The 25,264-nt window shown below is 39.4% G+C and overlaps 1 protein-coding gene across 1 annotated transcript in view; it reads right to left on the bottom strand.

Moving 5' to 3' along the window:
- The window catches only part of LOC146316518 (copine-8-like), a 78,829-nt gene that overhangs the window by 33,706 nt on the left and 19,859 nt on the right, over positions 1–25,264 (bottom strand). Inside the window, exons 3-6 of the mRNA XM_084734232.1 lie at positions 20,295–20,341; positions 18,789–18,892; positions 8,320–8,359; positions 313–389 (exon numbers count right to left, since the gene is read on the bottom strand). Of these exons, the coding sequence (XP_084590358.1) occupies positions 313–389; positions 8,320–8,359; positions 18,789–18,892; positions 20,295–20,341 (268 nt within the window). The remainder of the gene's footprint in view (positions 1–312; positions 390–8,319; positions 8,360–18,788; positions 18,893–20,294; positions 20,342–25,264) is intronic.

Here is a 25,264-nt window from a genome sequence, read left to right as displayed (position 1 = left end):
TGGCTGATGGAGACAGTGTACGCTTTCATCAACGTCTTGGCTCATTTTCATGCCCCTGCTCCGCTTCGCTTCAAAGACAAACAGTGGCAAGTGATCTTAAAATAACATGCTGATTTTCAATTCACGTCACTGAACGGATCAGAATCTGAAATCAAAACATGTGCCCAAACAGCTTTTTTGTGGCATCTAATGATAGCGGCTTTCTGATTAGAGTAATGCCATACAAGTCATTTACACCTTCACTTTCAATTATGAGTGTCTAATTAAAATTGCAGCGAGTGTGTCTGTTTGTGTGCGATGTGTGCTACTTACATCAAAGGTTTTTCCAAGCGGCTTCCCAGGGAGCCGACGATCTCACCTAGCGTACAGAACGCCTGGCCCAGGAAGTCCTAAACGTGTAGAAAACAAGTAAACACATGAAAGAGTAATACAGAAGGTTTAGAGATGGAGGAGCAAAGCACTGAATTGCAGAGAGAGACATTTAAGAGGTTATTTGATAGTTGATATTCGTTTATGAAGCATTCAAGAAGTTTCCCAATATGAAGACTCAAAATGTTTATACTAATGTATGAATAAGTGAATGAATAAGACAATTTATCAAATAATCTAATACTTAAAAAACTGAGCTCTTTATTATGAAATCTGACTTCATCCCATTTATTTTCACAGTAAGTGTTTATTGACACTGTTATCAAAATAATGTATAAATATTAAAACTATGCTCATTACTGTTGTAATTTAATGCATTTTAAATCTCAGATACAGTCTTTTTCCCTCTCTTAAACAGATAAGCTGTTAATAATACATTTTGGATGCCATCTAAAAAACATCAAGCTCAAAATATGAAAAAAGTAACTCTTTCACACACAGAACTTTTAGCAGCATTTTTGAGTGGTCAGCAGCACCATTTAATGTTTGTTACTTGTAAAACATCTTTTTCTATGGCATGTCGCCCAAAATCAAGTTATGCATTTATGTGATAGTTTATGAATCTCATGACTTTGGCCAATATCAGACTGATTCCAATAGTGGGTATTGGATCTGCACCATTCCTACTGTACTAAAGTGGGCTTTAAGCTGCTAATTTATCAGCATTTGGCTGGGTAGCTCACTTCACATTGTACCTGCCTATGCAGGCTTGTAACTAATGTGTGATATGAATTGGTAAGGATGTTTATTTTCATTTGCACAGTGTGGTAATTGTATATGTTTATTTCAGTAGTTGATAATTAGTCATTAGCAGCTTATTCTTCCATGAGACAAAGAGCTGTGATGTTCATGTACCATAGTCTTTGTGTTTATTTTAGAAAACTACTATCAATATGTACAGCTTCTAACTGCCTGTAATTATGTCACCATATTACAACGAAATAAAGAAACTGAACTCCTGGTGGCTTCTCTGATAAGACCTTTGTAGCAGCTAATACCATTATCCAGCCAGTCATTTTAATTCAATTCAAGCAGTCCTATTTCAAAATGTCCCTTTTCCAAAGTCTGTTTTTATTCCACATCGGTTTTCTCACTGCCAGTATTCATCTTCTCAGTCATTTTTCAGGTTAAGATGCCAAACATTCACTGGTTCCACATCTTCAAAAAGCAATGACTTGATTCTTTTTGTTGTCATAAATGATAAACCGCTCAATAAATTGAATAAATTGTGAATATTCTTGGGTTTTGGTCTGTTGGTCAGAAGAAACAATAAATCATCTGTAATTATGGGCTCTGAGAGATTGTAAGTGGTCATTTTTCACAATTTTATGACATTTTATAAACAAAATGATTTCTTGACGAATTAAGAATTTAATCAGCAGATTACGTTATATTGAAAATAAGCAGTATATGCAGCCCTCCTGCCATTTCCATTATATCTTTGTAAATCAAGACAAACAGGATTAAGCCAGTTATGTAACTGACTGTTGCTTCAGTCTGACTGAACAAACAGACTATTATCATACAGAGCAGCAGGGACACGAGCATAAAGCTGTTCAATTAAAATAAAAAAGCTAAATTCTCTCAATGTATGCACATAATGCGAGCACTATAGAGACAAACAGAACATAAAAAACAGAAATATTGGAACAGAAGTTACTCAGATTGTTAAGTATTTCAGGTTTCATTCAGGCTGAATTCAATATTTGTATTGTTGTAAATTAAGACAAATGATAAAAGTCATATTTTTTGGCACTGAATTCCTTCCTGTCTGTAAGCCCAGCATGCAGAACATGCTGTGTCCTTGTTGATCACTGTAGGGTGACCATAAGAGAGAATCCAGTTTGGGGAGGAGGAGCCTTTGGCCAGCAAGAGGAGCGCAGCAGAAAGAGGGCAGGGGGTGTGAAAAGTCTGTTTACAACAGACAAGGAACGATTGTTCATGCACCGATACTGAGGCCTCCCCTACCAGATTGTGCATGCATGTCTGTGTGAGTAAGAGTGCGTGCATGTGTGTGTGTGTGTGTGTGTGTGCATAAAAGTGCTTGACAGATGAGCCATGTTGAGTCCGGCGGGCAGAAAGCTGCTCCAAAGATCTTTGCCGGTACTGAGCAAATTTCTCCCCCCAGCCGAGGTCTCGAAACAAAAAGAGATGACAAAAGCTCTCTGGCCTTTCCATAAGAAGTGTGCTGCTAGCTAGCACCCCCACAACCCAGAGCCTGCTACGCCTCGGAAATCTGAGGCTAGAGGCTGAGGCGCCTCAGATTAACAGACTCAGTGGTGGCAGGAAAAAGGTTAGGAGGGTATCTCCAAGTAAGAAAGATCACTACTGATTTCCACCAGTCCTACATTCCTTCTTGAAGTCACACTGCTCATTAAACCTCCTCGATATCCTTAAAGTGAAACAAACTGCAGTGAGTTAAAGGCAAATTCCACTGTTTGTTGGGTCTGAATCTCATATTTTTGTCAGCTAGGACTATTGGTCAAGATAACATTTCATGAATGATAAAAATAATCATTTCTGCAGATGGACTCCAAACCAAAAGGTTTTGATAAACAAGCAAAAGATCCTTACTTTACAATTCAAATAATTAAAAATATAATAACTAAAAATATGATGCATGTCCAAAAGCATGTACAGTTAAACTGTTAAAATATTCTACATGACAAAAACACTGTAAAATGTTAATATAATAATCCAAAAAGTATATAGATCTCCATAAATCTTCTAAATAAAAGTTAATACAGAAAGTAGTTTCTGGGATATCTCACATTTAGCTGGTGAGGAATAAAATGTGATCAAGATCTGACACAGTCATAAGAGACAGAAGAAAGAGAATAACACAAATTTTGACTTTTGAATACTTGAATTTACTTTTGAAGCAAGCCAACAGTTCTGGCTTTGAACCCCCTAAAACAGTTTCTGTTACTCATTACAGGATGCATACATTATGCATATGACTTGCAGATGTATGTATGACTTGTAGCCCCTTTCATACAGAGCAGAAAACCGACAAACATACTGCTTTTGTCTTCAGTTTGAAAATGTACAATCAGCATTCATTCCCAGGTCAAATAACTCTGCAGTAGTGTTCACTGGCTGTAGCTCCTATCAGCAGTGATGTAAACATGACACTGGTGGACTTATAATGAAGGCTTGTTGTCTCTGTTGGTAAATTCTGCAACTCTTTGTCATCTCAGCCACAAATTCAATCCATCTGTGTTCAGGCACGGTTCAAATTAGTTGCTGTTGAGTTTGAAAGTGACTGAAGTGAAAAAGCAATACTGTCACTGGCCTCCATGCTGTTTTCTACTCTCTACTAACCCTGTTTTCTGGCGTGTTTGTGACGTCAAATGTAACACGTCAGAAAAAAAACAAGGAAATCTCGTCCACTGGCAATGGAGAAGGAGTCAATTGCTCATTTTCATTGGTTTAATTATCGGGTAAAAACAGCATAACAGCTCTAAACATCTCAGATAATTGCCTTCAAAAAAGTGGTAAAACTTCAGCATTTCAAGGAAAAACACCATCTCAAAGGGCTATTCACTAATAAACTTATATCACAAACCCTGAGATCTATCCTCAGATCCCTTGGAGGGGCTCTGAACCCAAGGATGGAAACCATCAATCTCCACAGGTGCAGTCAGATAACTCTCTTTTTGGCCCACAACTTTGTACAGTCTAATAAAGATGAAACATCACCATGTGAAAGTGTACAGTCGGCATTCATCTGCGAGTCAAATGTCTCTGCAGTAGTCACGAGTATTAATCGTCTTTAGGTCTGATCAGCAGTGATGGAAACGTGAGACCTGAGTGAACATGCCAAGTTTCACCCCTTTGCCAGTGAAGGCAATGAAGGCTTGCTGGCTCCCTCAGCAACTACTGCGACTCTTCGTCATCTTAGCCACCAGTTCCATCCATCTCCATTCAAGCACACTTGAGTGCTGCTCCAAATTAGTCAGTGCTGAGCTTGAAAGAGAGACTGAAGTAAAAGATATTAAAAAAGAACCCCCATAACACTGTCACTGGCCTCCATGCCGCTACTCTTGACTAACCCCATTTTCCACTGCATCGTGATATTGAATGTGACGTATCTGAATAAAGAACAGAAAGGCAAACTCGTCCACTGACAACAGAAAAGGAGTCAATCGCCTGTTTTTTGGCAGGTTTATCTGCATTTAAAAAACTTGTACAAAACACAACAGAATGACTTTATTCACTGAACTAGATCACATTTTACAGTTAAAATGCTTTCTGGCTTTCCCTCCAATATCCTCCAGCTGCTCAGCTTCAAAACTGGGTCAGACTTTCTGCTAACTTACCTGCCTTTAGCAGGCAAAGCAGCGGGTTCAGGAGCCTCCCAGTGAACACAGCCAGACACATACTAAACACAGTCTCCAATAACAACAGGGAATACAGTATCAAGGTAATTTACCCAGTTTCCTAATGCTTTCCAGAGCATACCAGTAGCTTTACTTGTTGCTAAAGTAGCTAATGACTGAGTGCTGTTCGCATCAAAAATGTCAATATGCAGACACAAATAGCACTCTGATTTCCATTTCATGACGACTTAAAGATTAGAGGAAAGCCTGAAAACATTTTTCGTTTCATTTCGTGGAGCATCGCCTCAAGACCCCTAAGACTTATCTTCAACCTGAACCCCAGGTTGGGAATCATTGTCCACTGGTGCAATCAGGCAACTCTTTTCTTTTGTTCACAACTTTGAACAGCCTAATAAAGATGATAATGTCCCAAACAAAGCTTTATTCTATCAACAGTATATTAAATAAGCTGAATAAATGTTTGCAGTAAAACCCGGACTGCTTTCAAATAGTCGTGAGGGAAGACACAGCCAGTTAACTTAATTACTGCTTGCAAACAAAGAAGCTATTTCCCTGCCTGGATTCACTTGCTAATCATCAACTTTAGAATAAAGACTTTGAAATGAGATTACTGTTTGTAAGAAGGATATTGGTGTCTTTTACAACAAAGACCAAAATACAGAATTGTGCACAGGGCCATGACAAGCGTCTGTCAGGATGAAAAAACATCATCCACTTCCTCTAGAAAGAAACAGCCCCTAATTAGATTTTTCTGTATGCTCCATCTCTGCACATCCTCCCCTACAGCCATATCTGCACAAGGTATGCAAACCATATGGCACAGGAAAAACATCTGCTGTGATGGGAGGAAGGAGGCATCCTCCAACGCTGCCTCTGAAGCTGCCAAGAGAGATACTGTACTTGAGTGCATTTTCTTTCCTTTTCTTCCACTTTTCTGTTATTTAAAGCTGTGCGACAGGGGATGGACTGTGCCCGGACAATGGAGCCATCACTGCGTGCCAGATCTCTAATCCCACACATCCACAGCCACGACAGGACGCATCCAAGCGTCCTCAGCCTTCATGCTGAGAGTGAGTCGCTACGCTCACATTGCTCAGCGCTCTCAGTAGAAGCCCAGGGGCACGCAGGGGTTGGGGCTGAGGAAAAGAACTCCGTCTGCAGTTGGCAATGAGTATGAAGCCGGTTAATAGGAAGGGGGGCGCGGGGGGTGGAGATGGAGCCCGGGTTAATGGACAGAACTGGAGCAGGGTGCTGCTCGAGCTTCTGTTTGAAGTGAAAGTGAAGGATGAGGCTGTGGGGCAGTGGAATCTAAAGTTACAGGTTTTAAATCATGACAAAAGTAGAGATGGATCAAGACAGGCAGGATATATACCTTTATCCTGCACTCCATCATCAGCAGTGGCAGTAAGGCACGCAGGATGTTTGCGAAAGCTGAACTCTCGTGAGAAAGGGCATAAGCGAAACCACACATCTGATAAGGACTGACAATGCTGATATAATCTCATCTTTTTATTAAAGCCTGTCAGCTGACAGTTGTCGTTAACATTTTATGTGTTTTTTTTAACTTGGAAAAGCCTGTCCAATTGAAGATGATATTTATCCTCTATTTGATCATTTTGATGGTCTTCCTCTTGAAATCTGCTCTGATGCCCAAAACTAGCTTTGTTAAATTCCTGCAGCACTTATTCTAATAGGATCACCAACCAAGTTGAGTCAAAGAGGAAATGGACAGAACATTATATCATGCTTTTTGTAAGTTTTTTGTGTTGTACTGTTTTGTCTTTGTCATTATTTTGATTGTCTTTTGTTTGCCTGTGATTGTTTTGTTGTTTGATCTTATGTTGTTAAATATAATGTGCTGTTAAAAGGGTAGCCATTACAAGCTGTAGCTTCAGTCGACACAGTTTTTGGACAGTGTCTAAATTATGTTAAATTTATATATGATGCTCCTGACTGCATTACTTAAGTATTTGACATTTTGTGTAAGAGGCTACGCTCACACTGCTCAGCGCTCTCAGTAGAAGCCCAGGGGCAAATTTACATGTATGCATGTAAATCTGTGGATTTACATACATACATAATTAATTAATTTCTATTTGAAGATGAAAAGTAAATTCTAAATAACTGAATTCATATCAACATATATGCAGTGTGGAATGGCGGAAAACCATGAATTAAATTGAAAACCTTATAACTCAAGAAAGAACAAGGAGGACCGGTGCTGCCGCTAGGGAATTATTACACAGCCCAGTTTCTCACATGCTGCTGCACACCTGCTTATTTTGCAAGGAGGGAGAAGTCAGAGCTGGCAATGATCCATCTTTAAGCCACCGTTTCTGACAAGACATCCTGAATGTGAAAGTGAATCCTTTAATTTCATTGATTTGATCCTTAAATTTTGGCACAAAACTCAAAAGTGGTGCAATTTACAGAGAATACTGCAACAATTAACATGATGTTCCTTCTATAGCTCTCTGGAAACCTGATCTGACAAAAGATTTCATATATGTGCAAAGGAAAGTTATTGTAGCTCACTATACTCTGAAACATGAGGGGACACTTAAGATTTTTTAGACTGTGAGGGAAGAATATTATTTAGAATGGCAGGATTTCTATAGATTCCTACACACGGATCACTATTTTAGGACAATCATAAAGGACATTAATTTATCAGACATGGATGAATGTTTAATGAAAGTCTTTGCTCATAACGGTTTTGTGCAATGCAATGCAAATTATTATCATTTATTCTGGTCCAGCCCTGTTTATATCACTTATTAGAAAAATATACACCAGACTTATGAAGAAGTTGTCAGAACCTTTTAGATTCCATGTTTTTTATAGAAAGAAATATGAAAATGATCATGGTGTGAGTTTTATGGGGATCTATACCAAGCAAAGATATTTCCTTAAGTCTGTAGAATACTATGTATAGGACATCTATACAGCGTAACAATATTTAATTTGCCTATTTCATCCGTATTGACCATAGAGATTTCCTTCAGAGAAACAGAATATAAAGGCAACCACAGCTTCATCTAACAGTCAAACAAGTACCCAAGGATATTTCATTTAAGAAAGAGTGAAAGAAGTGACAAATACCATTAGAAGTGGAAAGTTTTACGGTTGTTTCTCATTTCTGTAAAGTCATGTCAGCATATGCTGGCAGTTATTTTTCTGACACAGCTTTCTTAACAAGCACGCCGCCATACCTCCACTCCTTTAGTTATACTGCATAGAAATTCTATGTGATTCTGAGTCTTATTGTCTTGCACAAGCATTGCAAACAATGGTCAGAATTGGTCAGGTCAGAAACATTTGTCAGAGGAATAAAAACACTGAATGTCTTTGATATGGATCAGAAAATTCTCTTTAGGAGACTTTAAATGCCAACAGGATTGCTTTGTTCCTGTGACGGTGCTCTTACCTCTGACATTCCAACTCAAATCAGGCTGCTATTGTACTGGAAGGGTAAACATTTGGCTGTATAATACTTCCATGAATGCACAACTGATTGTTGAACAGCTGAGGTGAAGGAGACACTCACATGTTTGGAGAGGTTGTCGCTCTTGCAGTCTAGATCATACCTGCAGAGAAGAGAAGAGACGAGATGACACATCAGAATGGGGGCCGTGATAGGCTGAGAGCAGGTGTCTGACTGACAGGTTGCCAAAAAACAAATTAGTAGCCTATGACAAAAGCCTCTCTCCCTCATCACCTACCATTAACGCAAGGCACTTCTCCACTAATCACTGCGAAGAAGCTGCTCAGGTTTAAAGTAGGCTTGTGATTACGGCACCAAAAGCTTTACTGATCCGATTTCATGCATGAGTGTGCGACGGTATCAGTGGCCTCGGTGCTGTTGATGGCTCTCAGGTGAGAATCTTAACACTTTACCCATGTTTCAGTTTTAAGTAGAGGCTGTTTTTTTACACAAGTAATTTTAGGCGGTTTACAATCTGAATGAAAGATACAGAAAGAATAAGACAAATAACAGATAAGATATGCATGGATAGATAAGCATACAATATGAGAGAAGCTTATTTGATGTTTGTAAGCCTGTTTGAGCAAGACATTCTGATACCAGAATACAGAACACACATCTTTGTATGTTTTTGTTGTTTGACATAATTTAATCCATCTTGTCAATATATTTTAGGATAATTTAGTTAATAGTTAAATAAAGCGCACGTTTAAAATGAGGCTGAGAGTTTACTCACCTATTTTAAAATCAATTGTATCAATCAATGAGGGGAAACTACAGTTTACCCACCTCAGTATTTACAACTACACCCCTGATTTAGTTATATTACAGTTGCAGCCATGCAACAAAAAAAGCAGTGTATCATCTCTGTTTGAAGTTACAGTTAGGTGTCAGGTCTCCTGTATGTTTAATCTTGGGGTCAAGGAAAAGATTAGGTTAATACACAACTTTTTTAAACTCCACTCAAGAGGACAGACTTTGTTGTGTGAACTAGTTAAAATGAGAAGTTAATTTCCTGTTTTGCTGTCCTGTCTACTTGGATGTAACGGGTATAATGTTCTCCATTTATGATGATTTCTTTTGGCGGGATCATTATGAAAAACATGATTTGTGCTCAAGTCTGTAGAATACAGGAATTTTTTCTAGTAGCAGACTTTATTTGTCAATCTTGGGAGAGAAGGCAGGATGTTTTTATTTAAGATCAATCTGTAAAATATCCAGGAATTTTGTGATGAAAGGAAATGTAATAAAATGTTTGAACACTGCAACTGTACTGTTGGTGTCTTGTAAACCCATGAGGGTTGGGCAGTTTGTTTGCATTGACATGAAATCATCAATCATGTTTATATCTTAGACATATTGTCTGTGTAGAGTTGAATGACTATTTGCATCTGACTGTTCTCAGCACTGTGTCAGAGTATATTGGCAGCTGCTCACAAGCAGAATAAAATTCCTCGTACATGTCAACATATTTCTGCAATTATGTTGATTCTGATTCTCATTCTGACAGGACAGTTGGCAGATATCCTGGATGCCATTTTTGATGAAACTTTGGAGAGTAATGCATCTCAACTCGAACTGCATTTAGCCATGGCCATGGTGGTGTTAGAAGGGTATTGTATTTCCATATGTACTGGGAAATGAGTGTGTACAAAGTACTGATACAGTCAATTAAAAATCCATTACTTTTATGTTGCAATAAAAACGTATGTAAGGCACTAATAGGCTGATAATTTATTATATTTACCTTGCATCCCTAAAACAATTATCTTGTTGTCCACCAGGCTTATAAATGTCAATTGAATTTTTTCATTTTTTCTTATTTTTTAGATATATTGCTTTTAGTTCAAAGCACAGCTGGACTTCATTTCAAAAATCATAGCTTCTCTCTGGCTGGCACACTCGTCCATCCTTTGCAGGAGCATTCATCCAAAACCACAAGTAACAGCTACATCATGCAAACCATGTGATCCATTCGCCTCTCCAGAGAGCAATTTATGCAGCTTTATTTACTTCCTAAAACCCGTCACCCTTCCTTGGTGTCTCAGGTGTGTGTCAATACGCGTGTGTGGTGTGTTGTGCAGCAGCATGCAGCGGACTGTGTAAATGGGAGAGCCCGAGCGTTTCCTTCTACAGACAGCGTGCCATGTACGATAAGGCGCCTGCTGACAAAACTGGGAGACGCTGTGTGTCACTGTGGGAGGGGGCGGGGGGACTCCAGTACAGTGCTGTTACTAATGTAATTCCATAAGAGCAAGGAAACACGCTGCTGTTACGCAACGCGCCATCGGCAAAATGCACAGGTGCGCTTCATGTTCTATTCGCCCTCTGCCTCTGTCCCTCCCAAATGTTCATAAATGATTCATTTAACCTTATTTAATAATGAGAGAGAGAGAGAGAGAGAGAGAGAGAGAGAGGGAGAGAGAGAGAGAGAGAGAGAGAGAGAGAAACATACCACTAATATATGTATGATGATTTGGCTGCACATGTTCACACACACACACACACACACACACACACACACACACACACACACGCCCGCACACCCCTACAAACACACATGGCAGTGTTAGGAAGAGTGATGTCCCACAGCCTCGTGAGTGCACATTTGCTTTAAGTGTGTGTTTGTGTGTGTGTGTGTGTGTGTGTGTGTATGTGTGTGTGTCTGTGGATGACATCACTCTGCATCGGCACTGGGCCAGACAGGATTTCTCTTGGTCTGGTCTGTCTTCTCTTGGTCTGTTTTGCGGCTGCTCAGAGCTCCGTTTGAACTGAGCGATGATGACTAATGATGGCACACAAACAAAACGGGGCCAGAGAGGCAGGCAAACAACAGATGACAGCGCACTGACACTAAAGCTCTATTTCTTAACAGCTTCATGAAGCCTTTATAAAGCCTTCATAACCGATACAAGATGTTACACAAATGTTTTCTTAGTTCATATTCGGTGCTGTAATTGGTCCTGACAGATTTACTTGAACATGGTATTTTACCAATAATAAAGCTATAAAACAAATATAACAGTTTCTTTGGAGCTTGAATCCACTTATTATAATGGATGCTGCCTTGGAAACCTTTGCAAAACAAACTTTCATACCAGTGGTCAGATTTTCACTAAATCAAACAACCAGTGTGTAGGATTTAATCATCTAATGATGAACTTGTTTATTGCAAATGAATACTGCACACCTTACAAGAGTGCAGGAGAACCTACAGTGGCCCAAAAACTCACAATAAACGCCAAAGGCTATATCTAGAGTCAGCATTTGGTTTGTCCCTTCTGGGCTACTGTAGAAACATGGTGGTCCAACATGGTGGACTTCGTGGAAAGGGACCCTCGCCCTTGGTAGATATAATCATCTCACTCTAAGCTAACAAAACCACAATACTTCTCATTATCAGGTGATTATACACTAATGAATATTTCTGCCACATCTTGTCAATAGATGCCCTTAAATCTGACTTAAAAATAAAATACATATACATAACTCACAAATACACACTTCCAAAATCTGATATAAGGAAATAAATGTTTGTCAAATGGATAGTTGGGATTATTTGATGTGGGGTTGTATGAGGTACTTCTTTATAGTCAGTTTACTACATGATGGTTAATCATTTTCCATCATCTTAAAGAAAGGTCCATCTAAAATAATCTAACACAGTTTAAGTGCAAGTTATATTCAGAATATTTTCACCACTTTGTGATCAGACAGCCCTTCAGCCAAATATCACTCTCTCAAAAAAACAGACTCCATATGCAAAGTATCTCATTTCACTTCACAAAGGAGTAGCAACAGTTAATCAAAATTTTATCAAAATCGCAATATGGTCTACGCAATTTTCAAATAGCAGGATGCCCAATATTTGTTAAAAGCAAAATATGAGTCAAGTTCCCTGAAAAAATAACACACCATAATCATTTTAATTAGTTTTTCAATGAAAATGAGAATAATGATGTAAAAATTATCCTTTCCTTTCTCTCTCCCCCTTTCCTATCAAATCTTCAGCTGTCCTATAAATCAAAGGCATAAAAGCCCCCCAAAAATGTTTTAAACTGAAACTGGTTCCAATGCAAACTGATTCTCGATTACCAAAGAAATACAGTCATGGAAAAAATTATTAGACCACCCTTGTTTTCTTCAATTTCTTGTTCATTCTAATATCTGGTACCACTAAACGTATAATACAATGAACACAACAAAAAATGCAGCTGGTCACATAATACTTTATGTCCTGTTTGACATTCTTAAGCTTAATTGATTCCCAGGGTATATAAGAGGCCATTTCATGTCACAAGCAGCACTGCACATGCAAAGGCCTAGAGTGGTTTCCTGCTTACATTCAATCCGTAGCACAACTCAGAAGTTGTCAGCTCTCACATAATGCCTAAAACAAAAGAATTATGTGAAGCCACAAAGGCAGCCATCTTGGCACTGCTGGAAATTGGCATGAGTGAGAGACAGGTAGCGAAAAAACTGAAGATCTCCAAGACAGCCGTTCATTACAACAAAAAAAAACAAGCTGAACATGGCACTACCAAAGTGCTACCTGGCCATGGCAGGAAACGTCTTTCTACCCCACGAGATGACCGTGCATCTCATCCGTCAGGAATCGTCGTCAGACCTCCAGGGACCTTAAAAATGAGTGGGCACTGTCGAGAAATGTGACTTGTTCGGCAAGGACAGTTCGAAACCGACTTGTTGAAGCTGGTTTGAAGTCACACAGAGCACGCAAGAAGCCCTTCATCAATGAAAGGCAGAGGAAGGCCCGGTTACTCTTTGCTCGAGACCACAAGGATTGGACTGTTGATGATTGGGCTAAGGTTCTCTTCAGTGATGAATCCAATTTTGAATTGATGCCCACTCCAGCCAACTTACTGGTTAGGAGGAAGCCTGGAGAAGCTTACAACCCAGACTGTCTTGCCCCTACAGTAAAACATGGGGGTGGATCAGTCATGATCTGGGGTTGTTTCAGTCTGAGTGGAACAGGGCAAATGCAATTGTGTGAAGGCCGAATGAACCAGGTCATGTACAGGACTACCCTTGAAAACAGTCTTCTTCCATCAGCTGGAAAACTCTTTCCTGCCTCGAATGACTGGATTTTCCAACAAGACAATGCCCCTTACCACACGGCAAGGTCAGTTAAAGCCTGGATGGAGAACCACAACATTCGCACCATGCCTTGGCCTGCTCAGTCACCAGATCTTAATCCAATTGAAAACCTGTGGAAAATCATCAAACTCAAAATGGAGAACCACAAGCCCAAAAACAAAGAAAATTTGTTTGAATTTGTCCAACAGGAATGGGCTGCTGTGACAGCAGAACAATGTCAGAAGCTGGTGGAGAGCATGCCAAGACGCATGGCTGCAGTCATCAAAAACAATGGTTATGCAATCAAGTATTAACTCTTGTGTGTATCATGTGTTTAAAGCAAACAGAAAAGAAAACATGGAATGCTTAAAAGTAGTGTTTTGGGCGGTACAATGCCATAGCTATTGATGTAAGAATTTAAGTAATTTTGGTTATTATCAAGAAAACCATGGAAAATGAATAGTTCTTAGTTCTTAAATTAAACTCTCATGAGCTATTTTTGTTGTTATCATTATAATTGTCCAAACAAATGTACCTTTAGTTGAGCCAGGCATTAAAATTAACAAGAAATTGAAGAAAACAAGGGTGGTCTAATAATTTTTTCCATGACTGTATCTTCCGAGTCAATACAGCTACATATTTTTCTTTTATTCCTTTTGGGAGGGTATTTCAATTCATTTTTCGAGGTCTGATCCAATTTGCCACCCTTGATTAGACAACCATCCACCCCGGGGGGCTGCCACTGGCTTCAGTGAGCATCTCAAGTTTAAACTTCAAAAAAAGTGGGAGGAAAAGGCAAAGAGGAGCACTGAGCATGACTGACAGTGTGATGAGGGTTAACAGGATTTCCAGGCACAGATAGCAGCAGAGGAAGCAAAGTGTGTCGTGGCTTTGGGGTCTTCTGGTAAAGAGAGCGTGGGATGGTTCAGCAGCAGCAGCTATACTGGCGGTTTGCAGGGAGCTTGGTGTGTCTGGCTGGCTATATGGGTGTCCTGAAGGGATGCGAGGCACTGAGTGGAAGTGAAGGAGGTGAAGGTAATGAAGAACTGCGGGAGCTACAGTAGAAAAGATTTCCAGACCTCAGGACAGACACTGAGGAAAGCAGGAGTAACCACTCGTTCTGTAATGAGAAATCTGAGAAATGTGTGAACATGTGTGTGCAAAATAATGCCCGACTAGTTTAAGTGTAAATGTGTGTCTGGGTGTGAGCAAGTGTATGAATGTTTTGGGGCATTTTTCTTGTTCTGAGGGCAGACGTGTGTGTGTGTGTGTGTGTGTGTGTGTGTGTGTGTGTTTGGGCTGGGGCAAGCCATGTCCTCGCTGCGAGTGATCGTAGGGCCATCAGTCCAGAGGACAGTAACGGGCCTGATGCTCACCCACTCACAACGAGCCCTGCAGGGAGTCGGCCAGGCTGCACACACACACACACACACACACACACACACACACACGCACACACACCACTCCATCATCCTCCATCCCTTCTCTCCTCGGCTTGTAAACGTTTAACATCTTGCATGATACTCTGGCCAAGACTGCACCGCATTTCTCTACAGTATGTGAATATACAGTACATGCAGATAAAAGACAGAGGTGGAACAGTACACAAATTTCACATATACTTTGGTTTTAGGGTCATGGTTTGGTATGGTTTTGGTGCAGCAGAGAAAACAAATGTAGAAAACGACATACAGTATATGTAATTTAATTTGAACAATTAAACATTCAATAGTGATTTATTGTCCAAAATTTTAATTGTAATAGTTAAAGGTATAGTATGTAACAATTTCACATTAAAATGCCTAAAAATGTTAAACCTATATATATTTTTAGTTGTGTTCTTTATCCTATCATTATCCTAAATGTTTCAAACAATGCAAGGTAATAGTGCGTTCAATGCTGGCCGTCGTTAGCTAGATGCTAGTTGCTATAACTTCTGGGAGAGTACAGGATGAACGTGAAGTGCACGTGACTAAACTTAACGTGACTAAAACTTCAATACTACCTCATCCACGAACACGATTTCTGCCTGAGTCAGGTCAGATAGATTTTCACCAGCTGTGGTGGCCATAGTTAAGATAACAACAGATGATCCCACGTCATTTTGTGACATCATCAAACTACGTTGTCTGTTATTTATCACTTATTGTGTGTTTGTGGCAAATATTGTCAATAGCAAAAAAAAATGACAACTGAAAAATGTCAGTAATGCCTCGCCGTAAGACTGACTGGTCAATAATTCCTGAACAACTGACGCTTTTGTATATTCTGCGATTGAGGTGTTCTCACAGAGAAAGCCAACTTCAGCTAAACAAGGTCAGCACCACTGTCGTATATGGAGATTTACAACATGACAGCTCCCCAAAAGTGAAGCCAGAACATCACAACTGCCCCATGGTTACTGGCTGCTGTTTAGGTTATAATCCCCAGCCCCTCCATTTCAGCAGATGGGACGTGGGCCAAACTAAAACATTAAAGTACACATCAAATAGATTTTTACCAGTGTTGACCAGCCACAATCACTACTGCACAGGCTCAAAATGACATCACATTATATACAGTCTATTTTACTAACCAGTAATGTTACAAAAATGCTCAAATCCATTGACAGTGTTAACACACTAAAATGCCAATATGCAATATGTTAAATGCAACATGCTTTTAATCAATGGTCTGCACACAGTTTGACACTAATCTTTGCCCGTTTTCATTGTAATTAACCAGGAGCTGAGACACTACATGAGCTTGACTAACAGGGATAAGACAACCAGCATGCTACAGCTGACACACAACAATGGGTGAACTGCCAAAACATTTCGGGTAAAACTCGGTTGTGGAGTTTCTGTTCCACGTGTGCAAATAGTAGATAGAAACAGTTTGGGTCACAGCGCGTGCAAATGTACACAACATTACACCATTAGTAAAAAAAAACAAAAAAACACATGCACACACACAACAATGAAAACATATGCGCACATACACACACAAACATATACAAAATAACACACCAATTATTCATACTTGCCAAGCACAGGCATGCTCACACACACAGAAATAACACACACACACACACACACACACATGTCCTTAAACAAGTCCAAAAACACATTCACACACCCACATACGGGCGAAAATCGTGCTGTAGAGTACACTCACACAAAATACAAACAAAAATCAGAATACTCATGTTTACGTGCCTACACACACACACACACACACACACACACACACACACACATACACACACACTTTACCTGACACAGACTGTACTTAAATAAAATTCATTGCTTGTGCACGTTAAAACACACACACACACAGCCAACAGCTAGCGTCTCTCCTTGACCTTCACTATAACCTCCCACAGCTTGTAAGCAGCATGTGGCCCTGCTGACAGGCCAACAAGTAAACAAACAAAAGAGTCGTTCCATATTTCATGAGCTATCATGGGAAAAATACAGTGAATATGTGTGAGGCTGGAAAACAATAGAGAAAAATCCAGATTATCATAATCACTTGGACAGCTCGACTTTTTTTTTTTTTTTTTTTTTTGAACTTTAAACAGCACTGTGAGTCAAAGACAGAGCATTTGATGTGAGTGCGAGATTACATATATGCACAATAAATACTGTCCATGCACCCAGAATTCTTTGGAAAATCAGTCAGTCTCAACACACCTGAACCTAATGAGACAATCAGGACAATTTTATAACCGTGCGTCAATCACATCACATGCACAGCTCACTCACTGTCACCAAATGAGTAATTTTAATGATTAAACATTAATTGATTAATCACCTTTAAGCATTTAACCGATAAAAGAACACTATTTCTCTGGAGCTCATGGGTTTTCTTACAATTCAGTTTGGTCTGTTAGTCTAGAAATGGCAGTAATTGCACCCCATTTGACATTGTTTTGTTTGGACAGGCAGACAAGCAGCTGTTAGAGCCTTACTGTTTTATTATTCTGTTTAAATTGTTTGCACTCTATGAATGAATGTGTCACATAACTAATGAACCACTAGAATTGTTTAAAGGGAGAGTTCACCCCCAAATCAAAGACACATATTTTTCCTCTGGCCTGTGGTGCTATTTATCTATCAAGATTATTTTGGTGTGAGTTGCTGAGTTTTGGAGATGCCATGCATACATCAACCATGGTTTGTTACAAAGCTGAACTGTGGGCAGTGTGGCTGACAACAGTCAATAATTAATCTTCATATTAGGCCTTCATAATCTTCATAACCTGTTTTCTGCAGAGGAGTAGGATCGGCCTACGCTACTGAATTTTAATGTTGGTGATAATCGTGGTATTTAACCTGATATTTTATCAGGAGGTACATGATGCAAAAAGTCTGAGAAAGAGAGATATGTTTTGTATCTGATTAATTATTCATCTCAATTGATCACTGATAGTTAACATGTTCAACTATCGGTTAAGGAAAATGCACAAAATTGGCAACCTTAAATCTTGACACTGAAGCACTTTTTTAAGTTGAGTTGCATGAGTTTTTGCTGCCTCATAAAACACAAACTTCTTCTGAATGTTAATGAAAACACACACTGTAAATCATGTTTACAAATGATATTACAAAATAAAATGAATGACAGGTGAGAACATGCTGGGGCCTCAAATTGAGCTCTGAGGAACCCCAGAGGTGTTTGCTGTTCAATGAGGTATGTGAAGAACCTCCCGTTTGAAGAGAGCCGGTTCTGTTTGAGTGGTAAGGTCTGAGAAAACTCTGTGCTGACCCAGAGATACCCACCCACTGCTTAAGGCAGTCAATTAAAATTGTATGATCAACTGTGTCAAAAGCCGCACTTAGGTCTAAAAGGATTAAGACCGAGCAATCTCCTGCATCTGCTGCTGAAAGGATGTCATTTGTTACTTTCATGAGGGCTTTTTTCTGCACTGCATAGCATCCTGAAACATTTCAATTTACATATAAAAAAAAATGTAAAAAAAAAACACATTTACAAAAGTTCAGTGGCAGAAGTTCAGAGCCTTGATCACTTAAAGTGAATTGACTTTTCCAGGGTTTTAAAATGTTCACTTGATGATCCCATTAACACACTAGTGTGAGGACAAACTTATCTCCTCGCTGGATACTGAGGTGAGATGACCAATACTGAAAATGGATCATAATCACCACAAAATGCCAAATGTATGATTCACTGTGTGTGTCTGGCCCTATTTTGTCTCAAAGCATTGTATGAATGGGATGAATTCAAATGGAAATGTTGGCGAAAAACTTGTCTTTTATTTAAGAGGGAGAAGACTTACATCTCCCTCTGCGCAGACCATGAATATTTCAGTCTTAGCTCAACTTTGCTCTACACAGAGCAGCACTCTCACCCACGCCTGCACAACACACACAAATACACAAAAACACACACACACACACATACACCAATCACGCATAAGTCAATTGTTAACTCACAGGTCAAAGCGTAGATTCTGCCTCTCTTCAAAGAAATAGTCCAGGATGAATTTGCGGACAAAGTCAGGGTTGAGGGTGTTGTCTATGACTTCTGTCCTGCCGAACTACAGGAGAAATGAGAAACGGTGATCAGAGACCAGAAGAATACAAAGTCCTATGTAATGCAATCTGGTATTACAGTCTTATAATAAATACTAGCTTTGTCAAAACTGAAAATTCATTTGCTGTTGAAACTGTGTCAGAATTTTTCACAATCTTTAAAAAACTATTTGGCAACAGAATCTGAATATGTTTAAGTCAATGACACATAGAGATGGACGACATGACAGCTCTCGAAGAGTGAAGCCAAAATATTTGGATCACGTCCTGGTGACCGGCTGCAGTATAGGTCAAAAATCCCGCCCAGTCCATGTTAGCAGATGGGACATGGGCCAAACTAAAACATCAAATTACATGTCAAATAATATTTTCCCAACAATAGTTTCTGTCATATTAGTTCTTATCCAGCCGATGTGTGTTCAGTTGTTCATTTTTCTGATAAGTTTGGTTTTAATAAGTTATTTGATGCTATAAAAAGGGGTGTGTCATGTCATGGTTGACAGCTGAGCCCCGACAGGATGTATGGATCCCAAATCCAAAATGGACCTGGGTAAAAACTAGCCAAAGGCTACATAGAAAATTTGCAACATTCAACCTGCAATTTACATTTTGAGACCAAACCCAGGTTTCCTGTGTTAAAATCCTGTGACTTCCTCCCTCTACAGACTTTTATGGTCTTAACACTATGTTAGTCCTTATTACTTTAAAAGTTGTAGTGCAACAAAAAAATATGAAAAAGTTATGCTCACATACAAAATCTACAAATTACTCTTGTGACTATTTCATGCACTGCCATGATACTGGGCTGAGGTTTCACTAGATATAAAAATGCTTTTGACCCATGCACAAGCACGCCAGAACCCTGTACGACTCGCAAATGAATCTGAAATTAGCAAACGACAGTTATTTGTCAAACAGGAAGCTGCCACTATTTGTGATCTGCATGTCAGTAGTGCTTACAAATCATTTTGTGCGAGCCTGATCTGAAAGAGAACTGAGGATAATTAGACCTGCTCCATTTTTGTCACACAAACTTGTTAACATAAATGCTCCAGGAATGATACAGCAATGGTATTAAATATTTCTACACTTGTCTGCACTTGTTGGCTTAAATTGTTCAGAACAAAGCAAGTAGATAAAACAAAAGGAGTGTTAAATGTGATAAAGTCACACAAACACTTTGATCCGACAGGCTTAACTTAGCATTTCTGAGGGGGAAAAAATGCTTTTCTTGCAGTGGTCTTATCATTTAACAGACTGTGAGCTGACCCATAGGCCAACCTCCCCAAAACTCATTGTATTTCATCAGTATGACTTGCTGAAATGCTGCATGGCTGCCATTTAAACTTCTTGGAAGCAGTTAATGATTATAAATGATCCCCCCACCACCCCACCCCCTGTACTCACCTCTCTCCATTCCCTGTTGGCTATTCCTTGAGTGTACAGGACACAAACTGTTGAAGCAGAAGCAGAGCAGAGGACAGAAACAAGAGAGGGTCAGATTGATCGAAGAGTATTTAACAGTGAACAGACAACACTGAGGAGTCAGCTGAGAGCGTGTTCTTTCCCCGGACCCCAACATGAGAGGAAAACTCCCTAATTAAATGTCACTAGAACTTTGCCTTGCAGCATGATGATATTTCAGCGAGGGGGACAGGAGGGAGGGATGGAGGGAGTGGTGGGGAGTGGGGATGGGTAAGTGAGTGTTTGTGTGGGTGGAGGAAAAGTCCTCCTTAATGACATTCGAGCGTCTGCATCCGAGGGAGTCTTGGAGTGTTTTTTGATGACGGACCACTGGTGAAAACACAGCGAGGCAATCAACTGGCACTAAAATGACATTTCATTTGCATTCTAGCAGCCTTTACTGTACTCACACACACATCTGTCACATGGCAGAGACTCGCAACTCTGAAAACCCCTGGGACAAGATACTTGGAAATCTGTTTCAACTGGTAAAATCTTTGTATAATGAAAAAATGAGTGGTGGAACGGTGGAAATGCTAATGCATGACATGCATGATTAAATTATATTATACAACAGTTAGGACCGACTAAGTAATATGATTGGACAAGAAACAATCCATGAGTGCTAATATAGGGTGCAACAGCACAGGACCTTTTAACTACATGTATCACACTGCTTTACAGGTTTTTTAATAACCGTTAAGAGATAAAGACCATAGAGGCAGGTGGAGACAGGGGACATCTTGTACATGATTTGGGGCTTATTACTGTGAGACTGCTGTCACACACATTTTAATCTGACAAAGTACAAGGAATAGAATAAAAGCACACAATCAGCAGATGGATTTATTAGTAGTCCACAAAAGTCTGTTTGGCCTGTTTGCGTTCAGACCACAAACAAACTGCACCAGAGTCCAACCTCTTCAAGCGGCCTCAGTCTGGTTGTGTGGGCTTTCAGTCTGTTAAGAAGACTGAGCTGAATACAGTCTTTAATGGATCCATCCACTAAAACTAAAGGAGAGCTCTATTGTAGTAACGTGTCCACCTACATAAAGTAGATGATGTGTTGTCAGATGATGAGATGTTTGTGTTTCTTGGCAACAATACAGCTTCAATCCAGCTGTGGATTTGTTTTGGTGGAGTGAAATAAATGAGTAAATAAACAAAGAAATTCAAATCTGTTGTCAGTTATTACTGTTAACTACTAAATGGCATTTGTAAAATTGTTGTATAAATGCAATATCACACTCAAGGTTGTACTGTTGTCCTGAATAATCTTCAGCATTACGACCAAATCACAGTCGTGCTATTATTCATTACAACAGGACTCCCTCTCATTTAATATCGCTTTAGTTTAAACCCTTTAAAGCCGAGAGTGAACAACAAATTCTTTCCGAAGGTCAGCAGAACACATTTTGGATCTTTTTTGTTGACAAAATATGTCACTACGTTATGTTGTGTCTTGTGTGTGAGATTGAGATTAGCTGAATAAAAAGAGGCTATAAACATATGCCTTATTTTAACATAATTAAAACAGTTGGTACCAAAGAACTGTGTTTTTATGCAGACAGATGGAGACATTAATAGATATTTATAGCCAGTAACTGTCCTGTAGCTACATAAAACAACTGACTGAAAACAACCAAACATCATCTTGCTAATTTACAGAGGTTTACCCGTTTTCTTTGAAGAGAAACAGAGGTAGGTTTCATTTAGAAGCTTGCACCACAAAATTAGTTCTTATGTAGAGATTTGTTATGACTATTTGCTCCCCGTACCTGCCAGCTGAAACTGTCGGGAGCCTAACTGAACCGACTGTCTCTGCTGTGAAATCAGTGATGCCTGCTTGTTTACTTGTGCTTGTTTTTGCCACTGACAGGCTCAGACTGTTACTCTAAGTGTCTGACAACACTGGGGAAAGAATCGTGACAGCGAGAGACCTTTTTAAAGAGTAAGACGCATTTTGTTTAACCAGGATCAGCTGATTTATTGCTCTCACCTTGGCTTATCTTTTCCTCATTAACTTGAACCCATCTGACTTTAATCTTATATGTTTTTGTATTTGTATGATCCGCCCGCCTGTATTTTTCTGCATGTATCTAGCTATTTCCTCCTATTTTCAGTCTTTCTGCTATTTTAAGCATTAATTGGTGGCTGGTGGTACCTTCATATTTACCATACAGACATTAGAGTCTCGTCTTGTCCTCTAACTCTGGCTAAGTTTATTTATTAATAAGTTTATTTATAAGTGTCAAACTAGTCCTTCAACTTTAACGAACTGAAGCAGTTCGTTCATGGTGCATGCAGTGGATGACTTGATCTGAATCTGCTTCAGGTAAGAGTTTTTTTGGTATTATCAACCAATGTAGTTGTCAGTAAATAGGCTGGTATATTCATAAGGCTCTGTTTTCATTCTACCAGCCTTTGCTGTACTTACATGAATCTGTCACATGGCACAAATTTACTAGCCTTTTCACTTCATAAAGAATTTATTAAGAGGAAAAAATCATGGACATTACTGAGGTTATATGCAATGCACGATGGTGATTATGCTGGGTTAGTTTATCTTTGCTTCACTACCCTAAATGCTGCTGACGACAACAAAATGTTGTTAACAACATTCAAATTTATGCAAAGGAATTGAGTGTCATTTCAAATTCATTCAAACTTGATTTTTGGAAAAGTGACAGCCTTATATCATATACTATATTATGATACACTGTTAATGATTTTGGAAAAGAAAGTTTAATTAAATTGTCCACATAAATTGATGTTGAGTGAAAAAATTTAGTGGTAAAGATGAACCCTTGATTAGTGAGATCTGTTTTTTGATGGATAACATACTGTTATGGGTTATGAAGGCTCATAAACTGCATTGTCAGAGAGGCTTCCACTGAACAAAGTTAATGAAACATATGTAAACCCAACTACTATTACTAATTCATGGTTACATGCTTTACACTGCAAACAGGAAAGAAAAAAGCATGTTCACAACAGGCAGAATGCAAACCTGCTGCTTGTGTACAAAACGAGAGATGAACTTTGACAAGCTTTAGGGATGAAGACAGGAATTTACATTTTATCTACAGGACAGAGGCACACCGAAGTCAAAAGGTGAAACCATTTAAATGTTGCATAAAAACTCTAAAATAAAGGTCCTGTCAGCAGGGACGCCCAAAGAAAAAACACATCAGCAACCAAACACTCCAGACACTTTAAGAGCTAAATGAAAAAAAAAAAAGAACTTGAGTTGATCTTGTGACATCTGATTATGAAGTCAACACCTTTCACATGCATTATCATTAATTACGGAATTAATTAATTGCAAATTTATTCCTGAGTTAATGTATGAGCTCCCACCAACTGATGAGATGACATGACAGATTTAATCATGGATTCATTAACAGTTTTGACTGTGCATGAAAATCATCACCAGGCTGATTTGATGAATTTCTTTTTTTCACCCCAAAACTGACTTGTCATGTTTTAGAATGAAGCTCACGTTGAGCCCAGATACACTATATTATTGCCAACATTTTGTATCAAACTGATGTTTTTTCTTACTCGCATCTGTGTTGAAAATGTCAGTTTTTGAGCATAAACACCAGGAACAAACACCCTAATTACCCTGCGTCTGGTGTGGCAACAGAAGTGCTCAAACTTGCCGTGTTTTGGCAGACTGTCAGTCTGGATGTTGTATATGTTGTATCGTGGATGGTGTGCAGCGAGCCGGGGCTCAGCTGCTTGAATATACAGTCATCCTTTAATCTTGCAATGAAGCATGGGATGACACATGGTCCCTGCGTTATTGTGAGGGAGGGAAAGCGATACATCAATCACACGCCCGTAAATAGCGATGCATCCTCGCTATCCGTACCGGCCCACTTTCAACCCTTCTTATTCATCATCTGATGATGAGGGAAGGAGCTTGACAATAACACGGCCAACACAATCTCTGTTTTGAATGTAGGAGATACGATGGCGCAGACTTTGATAATGTTCCTGTCTGCCAAATGCCCTTTTCCAATCTGCTGAACCACACTGATCAAAGCACATCCATATTCCTGCACCACAGGAACAAAACACACACAAACATGCACAAAACAGAAACACTGGATTGTTGTCCAGCTTTATAAGCTAATATGAATATGGTGCGTGAGCCTGCCTGAGGCCCTGGATGTGTGCACTTTTGTGTGTGTGTGGCTCTGCTGAGGCGGTGTAATGCTGTGTGACTGGGGCCAGTGCTGTCAGCAGAGCAGAGACATGGACGCAGCACAAGTGCCTCCTTGCATAAACGTTGGGGTGGGCAGGGATGCTCATCCCCCTCTCCCACCATCTGACACTTAAAGGTCCAATCCACGATTCTGGGAGCTCATCAATTATGTGTTCACACACACCACCCAGAGCTACAGACACCACTGGGTTCGCTGCACAGCACCCAGGTGGCAAAGTGCTGATTCTTTAGGGAATGAAGGAAGGTGAAGCTAAAAAAAAAAGCGTGCTACCAAACTCTTGATGACTAGAGGGTTAAAAAAAAAAAACAGAGATACATTTATTTCAACTTTATCATTTCATGATAACCAAGACTATTTTCCTCCCATCATTTTTATTTTTAGAGGGCTTTTAACAGACATGACTGTCACAGTCTGTTACAGGAAACAAAGCACGCACGACAGATGAAAAAAGCAAGGAACTACTTTATAATCTTCAAGGCTGTGTGTGCACGTGTGCACGTGAGTATAAAAAGACCTGTTCTCAGCATTTAGTCAGGCTGGGTTAAGCAATCATGCTGACAACATACCAGTGTTTTGGTACCAATAACTGAACAATACCTTTCTCAACTGTTGCTAATTTCAGGAGTATAAACATGTCAACAAAATGATTTTTTCCATAAGAAAAAGCAGCCTGGCTAT

The sequence above is a fragment of the Lutjanus erythropterus genome, chromosome 13, assembly GCF_056507025.1.
Source record: "Lutjanus erythropterus isolate fLutEry1 chromosome 13, fLutEry1.hap2, whole genome shotgun sequence".
NCBI lineage: Eukaryota > Metazoa > Chordata > Actinopteri > Lutjaniformes > Lutjanidae > Lutjanus > Lutjanus erythropterus.
This window is presented reverse-complemented; position numbering and strand designations above follow the sequence as displayed.